Source organism: Annulohypoxylon maeteangense (assembly GCF_022496945.1).
Source record: "Annulohypoxylon maeteangense strain CBS 123835 unplaced genomic scaffold GGS22scaffold_4, whole genome shotgun sequence".
NCBI lineage: Eukaryota > Fungi > Ascomycota > Sordariomycetes > Xylariales > Hypoxylaceae > Annulohypoxylon > Annulohypoxylon maeteangense.
In genome coordinates, this window is record NW_025953251.1 from 348,562 (window position 1) to 364,234 (window position 15,673).

Below are 15,673 nucleotides of genomic sequence, written 5' to 3' on the forward strand. Positions count from 1 at the left end.
ACGTCACCCTCATAAATCCTTACTCATCAACCCAACCCCGAACGCCCTCCTCGCACTAGGTAACAGGTATCATCCACCCCTCATAACCCCTTACAACCCCCCTAAAAATACCCCCGTCCCCCCGGCGGCGCCTTAACCAACCTCCGCCCCTCAACCCGCACCGGCGCCGGACTCCCATGCACCTCCGTCAGTCCGCCCAGGTCATTATACTGCTCCCACTCCGGATGCACATCATCCGCGCCCACATTCCCATTTCCATTTCCGTTCCCATTCGCATTCCCTTCCTCACCCCCCGTCATCCAACTCGTCGCCTTCACCTCCATAACCGCCTTAACGTAATCCCACGACGTCGGCGCCTGCGGGGCCGGCATCTCGAGGGAGGGTGTGGTCGTTGCTGCTGCTGTTGCGCTGCTTGCCTTTTCGATAGCGGGAGCGGGAGCGGGAGAGGGGTCGGGCTCTAAGGTGGTGGTTACGTCGAAGTTGAGAAGCGGGATGGTAGGCGGGAGGGCGCTGGAGGCAGTGTACGACTCCGTATGCGTGTGCGAGTCGGGGTTTGATTGCGTGTTTTTATTCACACCCCGCTCCCGCCGGCGCATCAGTCCAAACCCACAGCTCACGTCGATCCCACGCGCGCGCTCGTCGTGCGGTTTGCGGCGGAAGACGAAGCCCGTGCACGTCGGCGTTCGCGACGCTCCGTTCCGCGTCTCCGCGTCGCGCCGGACCTTGCGCAGGCGAGTCGGGCCTTGGCTTCGTGTTTCGGCCGTCGTGGCGCTTTCGCAGATGGACGTGTCGGGCGTCTTTCCTGCGCTGCTGTCGTGCGAGGACTTACGCAGGTCGGAGTTGCTGGAGTACCGCGACGACGAGGTCGATGTTGATGCCGTGGGCGATGGTTCCTCTGCGATTGTGGATTTGCGTTTTGGCGCTGGGATGTCGATGAGGCAGGCTTTGATGTCCGATGTGCCGTTGCCGTAGCCCTGGACTACGATCTCCTGGTACGATGCGTTGTTGCTCGGTGTGGGCGTCCTCTCGGGCGGCGGCTTGGTTAGTTTCGCGGAGGACCGCCGCGTTGTTAGGCTTCGCGAGATACTTGTTAGACTTCCTGTCCAGCTTCCTGCTCTGCGAAGTCGTGATGTGCTGTCGTTTTTGGTTTCATTGTCGTTGTTGCTGGTGTCGCGGTGCGTGAGCGCGAAGTAGTCGATGTCGGGTTTGATCTCGAAGATTTTCTCGCGGAGAGATGGTTCCCTGGTGATGGGCTCTTGGCTTGGTGGTGTTAAGGCGTCGTGGGTGAGATGATGCGTCTGTCTTCGCACAAGTTTATGTACGGGTCGATCTTCATCCCACGGAGGCAGGTCGGCTGTGGATATGCAAAGATGGTACGGAGCGCCAGCGGTGTCGCGGACTTCGGGCGGGATGTCTGTTGCTTGCCGGAGGGCCTGGTAGGTTGCGTAGATCAAGATCCAACGCACCTTACGACTGTCCATAGGCCCCAAGTTTTCTATCTTGTCTGCTTTTGTCGGCCAGTAGGCGATTCCTTCTTCGAATTGGCGATATATCCTCACTAGTCCATTTTTCATGAGCTCTTCGCTTGTATTTGTAGCCTTCAGCAAAGCAGCGTGAGTGTTTTCGCGCCATTTTCGATCTGCCTTCATTGGTTTACCTAGCCACGACGTCCTTTTAGTATTTTCCCGGGATATCTTTGGAAGGCGTGGAAGGGGGTGAAGTAGAGTTTTGAACTCATGTCTCCTATCGAATGCCTGAATACACTGCCATGTACAAATGCCTCCCTCAGCTAAGAACGGACTTATATGGGTAGTGTCGAACGTATCATCAACCAAGTATTGGTAAAGAGCTTCAAAATCAACCCTCATTTCTTGGAGGATCCCTATCTCGAACATTGTCGTCCGAGAATCAATAGATGGTGGCGGATAAGACCCAAACTTGGCGACGTAGAAATTGTGTAATAGGGTTCGGAAGCGTTCGAGATGCGCTCTAGCGCCAGCATACAAGCCAAGATGTGCTTCCGATAATTCGTACTCAAGAAAAGTTCCAACCATGTTTGCGCTCTGACCTAACCTGAGATTCATCTCAACACGAGCACACCGAATGAGCTTTCGAGTTCCGGGAGACACGAGCTAATTTCATATTAGCAATGTGAGTTTATTCATGTTCATATACGATGTAGTTTAGGGGTACAAACTTGATATTCAGGAGAGACAGGTAACTGGCCGCTCATACCACAACAATGTGCGAATGAGCTGATATACAGGTCTCTTAGCTGAAAAGTTTCCGCCAAATGGAGTGTAGCCAGGGAGTGTGTTGGGTTATTCTTGAAATTGAGATAGCCTTCCTCGTCCAGGTAATCCATCAAGTCCTGTACGTTATCGACAGCCCCGGTTCGAAACTGGAACATGCTATGCATGAGGGTAACCAAGGCGGCTCCCAGATTCTCCCCAACCACTGATCTTCGAAAGACATAAGCAATGAAATTACGAGTTGCTAAATGGTATTTATATGAAGCTTGCTTGTCCGACCGAGGGGGCGACGGGATGAAGAGTTCGATGCGACTTCGTCTTGCTGGGTCACTTTTGTCGTATTGGGTTCGGCTGTTTGACCTGATGATATTTCGAGCCATGAATCGATCAATAAATGGCTCGCATTTCGCTTCTAGTAGTCCAGAGAAAGGGACTTTGAAGGCTGGGCCTCTACGACTCTGCCCTTGGCCGTAGAGATGAATATAGCAATTCCCATCCCGATACCATAACTCGGGATCCTATATCGTGTTAGCTGTGTGGGTTACAATGTATCTCTATGAGAGATGGTATGAGAATGTACCCTTTTTAAATTGTCCCAAACGTTACTAGACATCGAAGCGCCGTCCCATCTCCTAATACTCCACTTGCGAGCCGGTCGTATTTCGGTATTCTTGTCAGATTTCTTAGTCTTCCAACCTCGAGATCGATTTGATACACCGTTATATAGGGATAACTCCCGCGTGAGATGTCCATCTGTTCGGTGCGATGGGCGCATGGAGGTGGGACGGGGGTGACTGTTTGTATCTGTCATCGTGAGAGATCCATATATCTATCTCATATGCTCGACCACGATACCTAGTCTAAGTCATCGAAAAAGAAACTTCTAACGCCCCAAGGTCCTCCCAAGGATCCTGATAGATCTAGGCTTGGGCTGCTTTCTAGCAACCTTGGGGTTTCGTCATGACGTCGAATACTTGAATTAAAGTGAACACAATGAAGTGTATGTATAGGAGCGTCAGGCATTTCGAAGACCGCAAACTTTGTTAAGATCGAAGAGCAGTTTTGGGTATATATTTGCGATTTCCACGCAAGCTCGAGTATTCCAACCCCCTTTTCCCTATCTTGCTTATTTCGGGACCTAAAATGGCTGCAAGTTGAGCTAGCGCAAACCATGATGTTGCGCGGAACGCGCTATCGCCGCGAGAGGCGTAATCCATTGAAAAGCTGTTGTAAGCCACCGTCCCGTACCAAGCAGTCGGGTACAATCTAGGACGGCTTGGGCTTAGGGGCCATTTTCTGGTTATAATAGGTAGATGTTGATAATAATGAAATCGTCATTCAGAACAAAATATTACCGGTAATCTGGGTGCGTATATAGTTGCTCTTGGTATTTAATTCTACCTACCTAGTAGATAGGCAGACTAACTATTCTGCTTCCACGGATGCGCGGAGGTTTTAAAGCTCGGCGAACGGGCGAATCTTGGGTGCGAAGGCTGGGGACTATAAAGAAGATTGGGCTCTGTATCACAACCTTTAGCTGATGTATGCGGTCCTCGGCACCTTCAATTTGTTCCTCAACCTTCTCTACACTTTTTATTAAAGACGCAACTTTTAAAGCGACCGAAGGGAACTTTGCTTAAGAATTTAGCACTTGCTCTGCTGATCGATTATAAGATGAAGATGAATCATGAGTTCAGCCATGTATCTCATACCACGTAAGGTAGGTTTACTGGAATAAACCGTGGCGGTAGGGGGTTGGTTTCTCGCAGCAGATCTACCCGATGCACGTTTGAGACCACTGCATGAGACTATTGTCGAGTGGCTGCAGTTGCGGACTATCAAATGTTACTTTTTCTCACTCCTCTCATAATGGCGGCACAGATCGATAGCAAGGTAGATCATAGGAATATCAAAGTAGGAATTGAAGAGCTTATTCGATGAACAAGAGATAGACCTAATGTGAAATTAAATAATTAGAGAGGGATATTGAACGAAAAGCTCTCTTAATTGGCTTACTTTAACATTTGCCTGCATGTAGGCGATGGTGAGAAAAGAATCAACGCAAAAAGAACATCAAAACTAAACTGCGGATTGATGAAGAAAGTATTGCATTACACTTTCAAAAAATGATAGAAAGAGCAAAAAGTTGAGTCGACACCTGTGTGATTCGAACACACGCCCCCGAAGGGAATGCCTGGACTATTGCTAATTACTTAGCCTATAGCAGGGCATCGCGTTAACCACTCCGCCAAAGTGCCTTGGGTGATCTTAACTCTTGTGGTTCAGATGTTAAGCATTCCACTAATACTAGCTTATAATGTTAGCATATTCTGAGTAAGTGCATAATTGCGGAGTACAGCTTATTATCGATAGAGCTCCAAAACAACGGTTAGACATCGGAAACCAATATTAGCATAAAATGACCTTTTTGTTACATAACATTCTTTAGATAGAACAAAGAAGGGAACCATTTTCTAAGAAATAATTCCCGTTTGACGCGCTGCAGTGTGAGATACCGACTTTGTTCAGCAACTTCAGCTTTTGATTTCCTCAATTTTGGTTCGCGAAGCTTTACGTGTATATTCCACGGCTGAAATATGCCGCCTTGAGAAGTCTCAATGGCTTCGTTCTCTCCCTACACGTATATCCAATGTCCCTGCTACGATTCGACAAGCCGGTCTCGTCCCGTTGACGAGGCGCCCTCTCCCACTTCCCAGGACGAGCCGGACGACGACGACGACAAGACCTTCGATCCCCGTGCGCCCCGTTCCAACTACAGCTTGTACCCTATAGAGTACTTGCTATATTGCGATGTATGCTCTCAGATCCGCTGTCCTCGCTGTGTCTCCGAGGAGCTCGCTACTATCTACTGTCCGAACTGCCTCTTCGAGGTTGGAAGTAGTAGTTTGAAAACCGAAGGGAATAGGTACGTCTCTATACCCCAACATTAAACTTAACTCACTAACAACACCTCTACACAGATGCACACGTAGCTGTTTCCAATGCCCCATCTGCATCGGCCCCCTCGCCGTGCAATCCCTCGAATCCGCACCCGAGCCCTCCCTCCTAACCGCCGAAGGCCAGGGTCCGGTACCACCCTCCGGACCATGGATCCTCGCCTGCTCGTACTGCAACTGGAACTCGGCCGAGATCGGGGTGAAGTTCGACAAGCCGCAGGGCATCTTCTCGCAGATATCGAAGCTGCGCCACGGTGACGATCACAGCAAACACTCCGCAATCTCGACCGCCAGCACGACGGCAGCAGCGGTGACGACAGGGGGAGACACAACTCCGAAGAAAATAGACGACTCAACAAAAGCCCGCTTCGCCGCCCTAAAGTCCTTCTACGCCGCACAAAGCAACCTCAACTCCTCAACAGCAGGCGGCGCGCTAGCCGGCATAGCCGACTACGGGTTCAACTCGCCCGGGGCGCTCTCGCGAATCATGAACCTGTACTCCGGCAACGCCGGCCCCGGCGGCAGCAGCAGCAACAACAGCACCTTGAAGCCGAAAGCCAAAGCCAGCATAATGCGAGAAGCCAGCAGCGCAAACGAAGGGTTCCGCGCCGCCTCCCTCGACGAAAGCGCCCTCCTCTCCCAACTCCGACGCGACGGCTGGAGCGGCACCGTAACAGGCGAAGAATCGCGGTCGCAAGTAGAAGAAGGAGCGCGGTTCTCCGGAGACCTATGGCCGATCCCGTATCTACTGCGCACGAAGCGGTCGAAGCGGTGTCCGGTGTGCCGGCACATAATCAGCAAGCCGGAGTCGAAGGTGAGCAACACGCGGTGGCGGATCCGGCTCGTCGCCAACAACAACATCCCGAGCGTATCCATCAAGCCGCTTTCCACGTCCCCCGGGGGTAGCGGGTTCGTCGCGGGGCCAGGCGGTCTGCTGAAGCCGCTGCAGCCGGCGCAGTTCCTGCTGACGTTCAAGAACCCGATCTTCGACGAGATCAAAGTAACGCTCGCGACGCCGGCCATGACGCCGGGACGTTTCGCGTCCAAGGTCACGGTTTTGTGTCCGCAGTTCACGATCGATGCGAACACGGACACAGATATGTATCTCGATGACGTGTTGAAGGACGGGGAGAAGGAGAGCCGACGCCGGCGTGGGGACGAAGGGACGCATCAGGCGGAAGCGGGCAAGATATGGGAGCGGGGACGCAACTGGGTTAGTATCGTGGTTGAAGTGATTCCCGCGTCCCTGAAGATAGGAGAGCCTTCGCTACTTAGAAACGAGAGCGATTCGGAACCGGATCTGAGTCCGCTGAAGGAGGATGAAGACGTGTTGGAGATACCTATGTTTGTACGGTTGGAGTGGGAGGGCGATGTGTCTCAGGATCAAGTGGGCATGGGCAGCACGGCCGGAAAGGAGAAGGATACGAGGGAAAAGAGGGAACTGGCGTACTGGTGCGCCATTGGCATTGGTCGGATCAGCCAGGAATAATTAGAGAATCTACGATACCCCGAAATGCAGACATTATGAGAAAAAAGAGGCACATGAAGATAATCAAAGCATTTAATTAGTTCGTAATTGTCATCAGAAAACCGGCTTGTCAATTATTTCACAAGCTATCTAGACGCCGTGCCAGTCACTTTTTTGGCCCACCGTATTGCCGCCATGCAGTCATAACGCCACGAAACGCGGTGCCAATGCCAAACCCCCTAGTCCCAGACCAGTCCAGACGAACGACCGTTTAACCCTAGTACTCGGCAGCACCAGACTGAGGGAACTCGAAGGTGACGGTTCGGCCTGTGAGGCGGCGGTAGACCTCGGAGTAGGTGTCCAGACGGTAGTCGACGCCACCACGCTCCTTCTCGTCCAGGATGACCTTGAGGAGCTTGCTGTTGTCCTCCTTGGTTCGTAGACGCTTGCCGACGATCTCGACGGGGTAGACTAGGTCACCGAGGATAGCATCGTGGACAGCAGTCAGAGTTCGCGAACGAGGGCGCTTCTGCTTGAGGGTGTTGCGCGAGCGGGCAGAACGCTTGGGTCGCGGAAGGATGCGGCGAGAGGCCAGGATCAGGACATGGCGGTCGGAGAACTTCTTCTCAAGCTCACGGGTGAGTCTATCCAAATAATATAATGTTAGTAATTATTCATATTATTTATAGATGATCTAATACTAGGAATTAATAATGGGATATATGACTTACCGCTGCTGGACTCGGTGGAAGCCCTGTAGAGAAGGAACGGGGACAAAGATGACAATTGCCTTCTTGCCGTGGCCAACTTCGATCTAATCAAGACCCAAAAGTTAGCCGGCGAGCTCCAGGACACATTTTAATCAATTTTTAATCAAAGTGTTCCTTGGACCGCTTCCCGTCCTATTCCACTGATATTGATATTGCTATTAATATTCCTATGCCATTTATATCGAACTCATTTACGGTTTGCGATAACCGTAGACGAGTCGTTTGTAGCAAAGAATTGCACGATCGCGATCGAGGAATAGGGCTAGGTTGAAAGCGGTCCTAGGTATAGTCGGGAAGGAATCTATTCATTGTTTCATACCTCTCGGGCAGAGACGAACTGAAGGGGTCGAAGAGCAGCCTTGAGGTCAGCAGTGTTCGTCTCGAGGTCGTAGAGAGCACCAGCGATGCTGGTCTCCAGCTCAGAAGGGTTCTGGCGCGAGGAGCTGTTAGGCGCGATCTTGTTCAATGAGGCACTCATTATTGCGGCTTTTGTTGTCGGAACAAAGGGGAAAAGTCGCAGAGGAGTGGGTGACGGAGATGGTGGGTTAAGGTTGGTTGAAATTGAAGTCGCGAAAATTCACAAGTAAGAAATGGAATTTAGGAAATTGTAGGAAATCGATTTAGTTGTGGGCAATTGGCGCTTGGGCCACCAAGGGCTCAGAACAAGCGATCTCTTAAAATAGGTGGGGATTACTGTGGCTTGACTGAGAGCAGTGTGGCTAACAGAAATCTTACTTATTAGGTACCTATGTACCTAATTTCCACATGTTCTAAGTTTGTCAGCTGGTTGACAGCCCAGGCAGCCCTCAACTCTAAACTCTTCCCAACTCTAGCTCCAACTCCAACTCTCTTTATTCACACCTCCTAACATGATAAATCATTCTCATTTACTTAGCTCCCTTACATCGTCTTGCATGTAGATACATATGTCTTCAACGGAATTTAATCATGCTTGAGATAACACAACATTCAATTTTCATTAGGCCACCTCTTGTTCTAGGTATCTATGTTATCTTCATAGATGATGTCATCTTCAAATGATTCTCTCGCCAACAGAAACCTCTATACTCTATATATCAAGTTATGCTTCAGAACTTGATATTTGAAAGGTTGCCAGCCTTGCAATTCTCCCACCGCCTCAGCTGCTTCTCGTGTAATAGGGATCTGCATTTATGGGTGCGTTCGTGGAAACGTTCCACGCAGACCGGATGAGCTGATGGGGGCCAAGTACAATACCGATAGGTACCGACCTCGCTTAAGCCAGAGCCTCGTCAAGATTCCGTGTCTCAATTTTGAGCCGTCCATCTCAAGCCGCCGTGCCGTCTTCGTCGCGCTCTTCACTCGTATTCCGTTCGTGCTTATTTTCCTTGCAGACCTGGGAAATTTGAAGTAATCGGCGATGGCTTTACGAGGCTTTATATCACATCACCTTCGAACGATTTAGTCCATCCCGGTAGTAACAACCGGCAAGGGAGTGCAGACCTAGCTTCAAGAAGGTCTTACTTATGCGGAGACCTACTGTGTAGTATAAAGAGCTGGAGTAAGTAGTCTGAGTAGTGTCTAGTAGTCCAGGACTAGACCCAGCCTTCTGGGTTAACCCAATTATCTCCATCTAACAGAGACTGCGCCTCCGCAGCTGGCGGGCTTCTGACCAATCAGGCGCCGGTGATAGTTCTAATTTGGGATGTCGATGCATCAGTCGATAGAACAAACCAACCCAACGTTTGCTTATTCTGATCGGAATCACTGCCACGGTAGCTAGTGGAGGCTCAACATGCAGATATGTCGGTCCCGTGTACTTTGTACGGTCTGATCGCTCCATGTCCACATGGGTTCCGAAGGCTACACCAATCCTTCGTCAATCTTGCTTTGCCAGCAATGGATTGGATCTACGTATCTCCTAGCCAAGCCCAAAAGTGATGAAATACCTCTTCGGACCTTAAGACTGTTGGTTGCTGCTGCAACGACCCCGCGAGGGATGCTTCTCTCACTCCCTTATTAACTTTTTTCTATCAGCGGTCAAATATTGTACATCTAATTCTTAATCTACTAAACTAATCCCTAATCCATCCTCGCAATGACAATTACTCGCGCCGATCTAGGGCTATCGTGCCCATCCGGGGGTCAGTTCTACGTTTGCGACCAGGCAAAGATTCGTTTCATTGGCTGTTGCACTGTCGACCCGTGTGCAGATGGCAGCGGAAGTTGCCCTCAGAGTTCTCTGTCAGGAGCGAGCTTCTCATCAGATCACTACGATAGTATATCTCCGCAGAGCTGTGCTGCTCCTAGCAATTCTACTCGGTGGTTTACTTGCAAGAGTGATCAACCGCCGTTCCTTGGATGTTGTAGCATCAACGCATGTCAGAACAATGGGTGCCCAACGGCAAATTTACTGCCAGCAACCCTGAGCGATAACAACGGCAATGCACAAGTTTTTCTTACCACATCTACCCCTTCCCCAAGTTCTTCTTCTGGTTATTCCCTTTCTCTCGGTGCGATACTTGGAATCGCTCTCGGATGCGCAGCGCTCGTCGCAATCGTTCTTGCCGTCATGGCGTATAGATGCGGTTGGTTGGCAAAGCGGAGGAAACAAGGGAAAGAAGGCGACGGAGTGGCCAGTCAGTATGGTTCAGGACGTAAGTTTACTTTTACTGTCCATAACGTCTTTCTATATCGGACTAACCAAGAAACAGCATACTCTCCCCATATGTCGCCGTTCCAGGATGGACATCGATCAGGGGAGCCAAGCCCTGGATTCCCAAATTCCGGATTCGCGCCCTATTCCCCTAGCCATAGCCAGTATCGCCACCCGCAACTTTCACCAGCACTATCAGATTCCTGGCATGGGGATAACAGGCATATTTCCAATACTTCCGAATTAAGCGGATGGAACTCTGTGGCACCGGACCAGAAACACCACTCATACGCCCCATTACTAGCGCCAGCCACAGAGCTCGAGGGCCGAGACACGGAACGCCCGGTGATAGCGGAGCTCCCCTCCTCACCAGCGAATGTACAACGATGAGCTCTCGGCTGAGCATTGGAATTTCAAAAACGGTTTATCGAATCATGTACCCGGGCAGAGTAGACCGGAGTTGGGAGTTAGGGATTACCAATTTGACGTTCTAAAATTAGTGTATATACATTTGTAGAACCATGGCCCTCGTACAGGCGACTACATACTAGGTTTCTAGGCGCAAAAGCCTATCTTGACAATCATATAAGATTGCTTGCTCAACGTTGGTAACACAATGTCCACGTGCGTTGAACGAAGCCTGATATCTAGGTAGGATGTTGTTATCAGGTTATTTTCTGACAGGAGCCCACTATCAGATGCTTAGCCCGAAGGATGTTCGGATCTTCAGCTGAGCCTTACTCTTCATTGGGCTGGCTTCTGGTGGCAATGTTTAGAGCTTATGTCAGTAGCCCTATGGATATTGTCTACTATCTTACATCGGAGTCCACTAGAAAAGCCATCTGCACTTCTACGGCGAAGGTATCTGGAGATGGCAGGGTAGGATTACCTGGATCGTTCCTCTTGCCTATCTCTGCCGCCGGATTGTGGAGTAGTACATACATAAGCGAGGTGAGCAGAAACGACATATGTAATTATTCAGCCGCAGGAAAAGTGCTGTTTTAATCGGAGTATACACGAATGCATGGGTGATTACCGAGCCATCTCAGAAACCAACGTATCCTCCATGAACCTCGGAAATAGGTGTATATCCGTACGTACACATGTTACCTAGTTAATAGGTACAATCAAAATTGAATTTTCTATATCGGATTCCAAGTTGGCTTCATATGCTTTGGCGATACGCCTTGTTATGAGAGGCAAAACGTGAGAGGGCGATGTTACGATACAGATCCCGGTTAGACATTGGGGTAAACCCGGGACCTCCAGAGAAGCTGTTGGTGACACCAACGTCCACGCATTGCGTGATGAACGGTCACTTAGAGATAGTCGCTATAAAATTAGCGCTCATGGTTGTACAAGACATAATAAGTAACTGTTCGGTGAGCGTTGGCGATGAAGTGGTAGGCTATTGGATGGAATTTAGCTCGAAGCGCCTGAGTTTACAGTCTTATTATTGTTAGGAGTATTGAACTCCCTGATTGAACCATTAACAAGTACCTACGCATGGTGTAACTTGTCGATGCCATATTGCATCCTTTTTTTCTGCATTTTCATGGGAAATAGCTTGGAAAGAAATCTGCCAGAGATGTCCGAGAACTCATCGCTTATTACCCGACGCTATTAATGAGAAGCATTCGGAAGTACGAACCATAACAATAAGACAGTAGAATAGATTATTGTAGTAAAATGATAAGAATAATAGAACCATAGACAACATTGAAAGACACTTTAAGGAAGGATGCGAAAGACGTCAAGGGAAGAAGGTTATTCCAAACCGCAGTTTTTGGACCATTCCAGGAATTTCAATTGGCCAATCGAAGATCCTCTCCTTTCCAATGTTGAATTTTTACCCCATCGTGTATCAAAGCGGTCAACCACGAACATAACGAAACTAAAACAAAGTTAAAACAGAAAAATAAAAATAAAAAAACTATCAAACCTTCATTAATCATTACACTAGGTGCCTACTAAAACCGAACACCATGGCGCCGCGGCAGACCGTCCTGCCGCTCGCGTACCGGGCCTTCTTCCTAATAATCGAGCCGGTGTCCGCGCTCGTCGGGGCCTTCTACGCGCACTTCCGGCAGCGGGAGTACCTGGCCATGACGTCGCACGCGTCGCCGCCCATGTCGTTCGGCACCTCTGTCGTCATGTCGCAGCTCGCGAACCTGTACCTCCTATTCGCGCTCAACGAGGCCTTGGTCTTGCGGTCCACGGGCGATTTAAGGGTCTGGAGAACGGTGTTGTTTGTGTTATTGGTCGCGGACTTCGGACATTTGTACTCGGTCAGCGCTCATGGCGCGTGGATGTTCTGGGATGCGAGGAGGTGGAATGCTATCGATTATGGCAATGTGCCGTTTGTCTATTTGGGCGCGACGATGCGGATGGCGTTTTTGGCTGGGGTTGGGTTAGGGGCCCCGGGAGAGGGTAAGGGCAAGAAGGCAGCTTGATGAGTTTGATCTTGGATTGGTTTGAGGACAATTTATTATTGAGATCACGAAGCTGTACCTACCTACATACACTACACCGTTACACTCACCATGAACGACATTGAATTCCCGATGCCGCCACCAAGCCACCTAAGCTACGCCCCCAGTTTTGTTAATTTTCAACAGCTAATGAGAAAACAACAAACTTCGAACCCACCGTCAACAATGTCTCGGTAGGATAAAATACCGTCCTGACGATATCGGGCTGAGGGGCTCGTCTTATCCCGACGACATGAGTGGTGGGAGATTCGGCACGCGCATCGGATTAATCGTCTAAGACAGAAAGCGGGCGGCTTCCGGCATTAGCTCACGTTAGTTTCGGGATCTCATTCGCGAGACGCGGAGGTGAGGCATGCTACTACATCATTGACTTGCCCCGACGCAGCACGTAAGGCGGACGGGAATGTGTCCTATTGCGGATAAAAGGATGATTCAACGACTTTTCTATTTTCCTTTTTCTCATTCTAATTTTTTTTTTGGAGAATCACCCCCTTAGCTTCGGTCGGGGAACAAGCGGAGGGGGGAAAACAGGGGTCGGTTAGGGGGGAATAAAGAGCTTGGAAGGTGGGGGAGTCGAAGGTCGGTCGTACTTATATACATATACCTCCATACATAACCCCTCCTGGAAATAGAATTTATACATTTTCACATACCGAGGTTGTCAAGTGTCACGACCTTAGTAAAACATCTACATCTATTCTGTACATATCTCGCAAAATGTCCAAATACGACCAGTACGAAGGCTTCCAGGTCGAGTCGCCCACGACCTGGACGACGTTCAAGAAGAACAAGTTCGACACGAAGCCCTTCGGCGACCACGACGTCGAGGTCAAGATCGAGTGCTGTGGCGTGTGCGCCAGCGACATCCACACCATCACCGGCGGTTGGGGCGACCAGAAGTTCCCGCTCGCCGTCGGCCACGAGATCGTCGGGAAGGCCATAAGAGTCGGTCCCAAAGTCACCCTGATCAAGGAGGGCGAACGAGTAGGCGTTGGTGCTCAGTCGTGGTCGTGCTTGGAGTGCCGCCAGTGCAAACACGATAACGAGACATACTGTACCCAGCAGGTCGACACCTACGGCGCCGTCTGGCCCGATACCGGAATCGTCACCCAGGGCGGGTATTCCTCGCACGTGAGGACACATGAGCATTGGTATGCATTCAAATAATCTGATATACTTACATCGCCATTCCTGACAAAAATCAAAGGGTCTTCCCCATCCCAGACGCCATCCCAAGCCACCTCGCAGCGCCCATGCTCTGCGCAGGCATAACCAGCTACAGCCCGCTCGTGCGAAACGGCGCTGGGCCCGGCAAAAAAGTCGCCGTAGTCGGGCTAGGAGGACTCGGGCACTTCGCGGTACTCTTCGCGAAAGCGCTGGGAGCCGAAACATGGGTGATCTCGCGATCGCACAGCAAGGAAGCGGACGCGAAAGCGATGGGCGCAGACGGGTTCCTCGCGACGGCCGACGCGGACTGGAACAAAGACCACCTGTACACCTTCGACCTGATCATCAGCACGGCGAACAACTTCGGCGAGGGCTTCGACCTCAGCGGCTACCTCGCGCTCCTCGACGTCCACGGCCGCTGGGTCAGCGTCGGGCTGCCCGAGGAGGCGGACCTTGTTATTAAACCCCAGGACCTGCTTGGAAACGGCTGTCTTATCGGAGCCTCGCATCTCGGGAGTAGACGGGAGATGTTGGAGATGTTGCAGCTGGCGGCGGATAAGGGCATTAAGTCGTGGGTCGAGACGGTCCCGCTTAGTGCGGAGAATTTGGGAAAGACGGTCCAGAGGCTGAGGAATACGGATGTTAAGTATCGGTTTACTATGGTGGATTATGATAAGGTTTTTGGCGCGTAGGGGGAGGAAGATGGGATGGGAAGGGAAAATAGAAATGTAGGTATGTAGGCAGGTAGGCGGGTGTTCGGGTAACATACTAGGTAGGTAGTAGGTCGGTTGGGTATAGTCGAATAGTTAGATCATGCATCTGTTCTGGAGTCCGGGAGATGCTGTCGCAATAGAGAAAATTATCACGTTTCATGATATTGTTAGTGATCCCTAATGGGATTTGACCGGGGTTGTTCTTTTCGAGAAAGGGGGGAGAGGGAATTGTTTGAGAGTATGGTTTCTCGACATGAGTGATGCCATCATAGGTATTCACGTATTGATCCTTTGGATATCTTGCTAATGAGTTCATAGTAAGTACCTAGGTAGGTACAGAGGTATCCCTCCTATCTATCAACTCGTTCGTAGGGTGACCCATAGTAGGCAGATTCAGAATAATTACGTCGGGGGTTGTTGCCATGTGAAAACGAAGGATCAAGTTCATCTTGTTTTTCAAAAGAGGCACGCTGTAATTATTGAGCGAATCAGCTACATCGAGAAATATGCAGTGCACGCGTAGTGCAGCAAGTGGTGTGGCGGGCAACTCATTTATCAACGTCCATTGACGCAATATCAGGAGAAGTTAGCATTTACGATACACCTCAAGGTCTGTCAGATGCCAAGATCATACCTGCCTTGGCACCATTCCAAGGGTGGTGGCGGTGTGAATACGCTCGGTGATTCCCCTCGGAAACTATCCTCCTTGTAAGTGATGCCATACATGTCTATAAGGAGCCAAAACGGGCGGAATAGTCTAGTTGTACAACATTAGCAGAGTAACACGACACTATAGTCACGGCTAAAAGACACAGCATGAACCTAGGATCTCGATTATTCCCGGCGTAGATCTAGGGTTTGGAACTTGTAATTTCTTCATACTCTAGATATGTGGCAACGAGATGATAATTGGGAATTTTTAGGCATCAATTTGGGGACAATTCCTTTTCACGGACTAGCACTCATACTCATCATCACCGTGTAACCTAGAATCGGGGGTGGTACGGTCCTATTGCCGTGAATACGTCCGGGGACGACCGGTGCCACACAATAATGATCCGGTAAATCCAACCAATCTGCATCGGGTACGGACATTTTCTAGATTTTATATGGGTTATGGAATGACGCATATATGTGCGTAAGAGCGGCGTGATCAAGCAGCTTTGTGAGACAGGTCATAAAGCTTCCGTAGACCGGTGCAGATTGGAGATAGTTACGG

The 15,673-nt window shown here is 50.1% G+C and overlaps 6 protein-coding genes and 1 non-coding gene across 7 annotated transcripts; 4 read left to right on the plus strand and 3 right to left on the minus strand.

Moving 5' to 3' along the window:
- Position 1: 1 nt before the first annotated feature.
- On the minus strand, positions 2-3,179 carry GGS22DRAFT_105683 (uncharacterized protein). The gene is made up of 3 exons (XM_047957797.1): positions 2,833-3,179; positions 2,198-2,770; positions 2-2,132 (listed from the first exon to the last, which is right to left on the minus strand). Exons 1-3 carry the CDS (start codon positions 3,061-3,063, stop codon positions 102-104), a joined length of 2,835 nt encoding a protein of 944 aa, XP_047820999.1. The 5' UTR covers positions 3,064-3,179; the 3' UTR covers positions 2-101.
- Positions 3,180-4,404: 1,225 nt separating this feature from the next.
- GGS22DRAFT_t39 lies at positions 4,405-4,510 on the minus strand. The gene has a single exon. It is a non-coding gene; the product is annotated as a tRNA-Ser (tRNA).
- Positions 4,511-4,704: 194 nt separating this feature from the next.
- GGS22DRAFT_105710 (uncharacterized protein) lies at positions 4,705-6,740 on the plus strand. The gene is made up of 2 exons (XM_047957798.1): positions 4,705-5,178; positions 5,234-6,740. The coding sequence occupies exons 1-2, from the start codon at positions 4,871-4,873 to the stop codon at positions 6,696-6,698; spliced, it is 1,773 nt and encodes a 590-aa protein (XP_047821000.1). The 5' UTR covers positions 4,705-4,870; the 3' UTR covers positions 6,699-6,740.
- A 10-nt stretch (positions 6,741-6,750) lies between these two features.
- Positions 6,751-8,082, minus strand: GGS22DRAFT_156340 (40S ribosomal protein S7). Its single transcript, XM_047960351.1, has 3 exons — positions 7,767-8,082; positions 7,409-7,491; positions 6,751-7,321 (listed from the first exon to the last, which is right to left on the minus strand). Exons 1-3 carry the CDS (start codon positions 7,923-7,925, stop codon positions 6,955-6,957), a joined length of 609 nt encoding a protein of 202 aa, XP_047821001.1. The 5' UTR covers positions 7,926-8,082; the 3' UTR covers positions 6,751-6,954.
- Positions 8,083-9,397: 1,315 nt separating this feature from the next.
- On the plus strand, positions 9,398-10,685 carry GGS22DRAFT_105716 (uncharacterized protein). Its single transcript, XM_047957799.1, has 2 exons — positions 9,398-10,083; positions 10,141-10,685. The coding sequence occupies exons 1-2, from the start codon at positions 9,525-9,527 to the stop codon at positions 10,470-10,472; spliced, it is 891 nt and encodes a 296-aa protein (XP_047821002.1). The 5' UTR covers positions 9,398-9,524; the 3' UTR covers positions 10,473-10,685.
- Positions 10,686-11,932: 1,247 nt separating this feature from the next.
- GGS22DRAFT_156344 (uncharacterized protein) lies at positions 11,933-12,547 on the plus strand. Its single transcript, XM_047960352.1, has one exon. The coding sequence runs from the start codon at positions 12,068-12,070 to the stop codon at positions 12,533-12,535; it is 468 nt and encodes a 155-aa protein (XP_047821003.1). The 5' UTR covers positions 11,933-12,067; the 3' UTR covers positions 12,536-12,547.
- A 586-nt stretch (positions 12,548-13,133) lies between these two features.
- Positions 13,134-14,639, plus strand: GGS22DRAFT_156346 (GroES-like protein). Its single transcript, XM_047960353.1, has 2 exons — positions 13,134-13,725; positions 13,782-14,639. The coding sequence occupies exons 1-2, from the start codon at positions 13,292-13,294 to the stop codon at positions 14,431-14,433; spliced, it is 1,086 nt and encodes a 361-aa protein (XP_047821004.1). The 5' UTR covers positions 13,134-13,291; the 3' UTR covers positions 14,434-14,639.
- The last annotated feature ends 1,034 nt before the right edge of the window (positions 14,640-15,673 follow it).

What these genes read in the sequence shown, in the direction of transcription:
- GGS22DRAFT_105683 (XM_047957797.1), bottom strand. Translation starts at nt 3,063, where the DNA reads ATGACAGATACAAACAGTCACCCCCGTCCCACCTCCATGCGCCCATCG. An exon ending in TTTGGGACAATTTAAAAAGG is followed by an intron (nt 2,771 to 2,832) that starts GTACATTCTCAT and finishes AACACGATATAG; the next exon opens with GATCCCGAGTTATGGTATCG. An exon ending in CTGTCTCTCCTGAATATCAA is followed by an intron (nt 2,133 to 2,197) that starts GTTTGTACCCCT and finishes ATATGAAATTAG; the next exon opens with CTCGTGTCTCCCGGAACTCG.
- GGS22DRAFT_105710 (XM_047957798.1), top strand. Translation starts at nt 4,871, where the DNA reads ATGGCTTCGTTCTCTCCCTACACGTATATCCAATGTCCCTGCTACGAT. An exon ending in TTGAAAACCGAAGGGAATAG is followed by an intron (nt 5,179 to 5,233) that starts GTACGTCTCTAT and finishes ACCTCTACACAG; the next exon opens with ATGCACACGTAGCTGTTTCC.
- GGS22DRAFT_156340 (XM_047960351.1), bottom strand. Translation starts at nt 7,925, where the DNA reads ATGAGTGCCTCATTGAACAAGATCGCGCCTAACAGCTCCTCGCGCCAG. An exon ending in AGTTCGTCTCTGCCCGAGAG is followed by an intron (nt 7,492 to 7,766) that starts GTATGAAACAAT and finishes GGTCTTGATTAG; the next exon opens with ATCGAAGTTGGCCACGGCAA. An exon ending in TTCCACCGAGTCCAGCAGCG is followed by an intron (nt 7,322 to 7,408) that starts GTAAGTCATATA and finishes TTATTTGGATAG; the next exon opens with ACTCACCCGTGAGCTTGAGA.
- GGS22DRAFT_105716 (XM_047957799.1), top strand. Translation starts at nt 9,525, where the DNA reads ATGACAATTACTCGCGCCGATCTAGGGCTATCGTGCCCATCCGGGGGT. An exon ending in CAGTCAGTATGGTTCAGGAC is followed by an intron (nt 10,084 to 10,140) that starts GTAAGTTTACTT and finishes ACCAAGAAACAG; the next exon opens with CATACTCTCCCCATATGTCG.
- GGS22DRAFT_156344 (XM_047960352.1), top strand. Translation starts at nt 12,068, where the DNA reads ATGGCGCCGCGGCAGACCGTCCTGCCGCTCGCGTACCGGGCCTTCTTC.
- GGS22DRAFT_156346 (XM_047960353.1), top strand. Translation starts at nt 13,292, where the DNA reads ATGTCCAAATACGACCAGTACGAAGGCTTCCAGGTCGAGTCGCCCACG. An exon ending in GTGAGGACACATGAGCATTG is followed by an intron (nt 13,726 to 13,781) that starts GTATGCATTCAA and finishes CAAAAATCAAAG; the next exon opens with GGTCTTCCCCATCCCAGACG.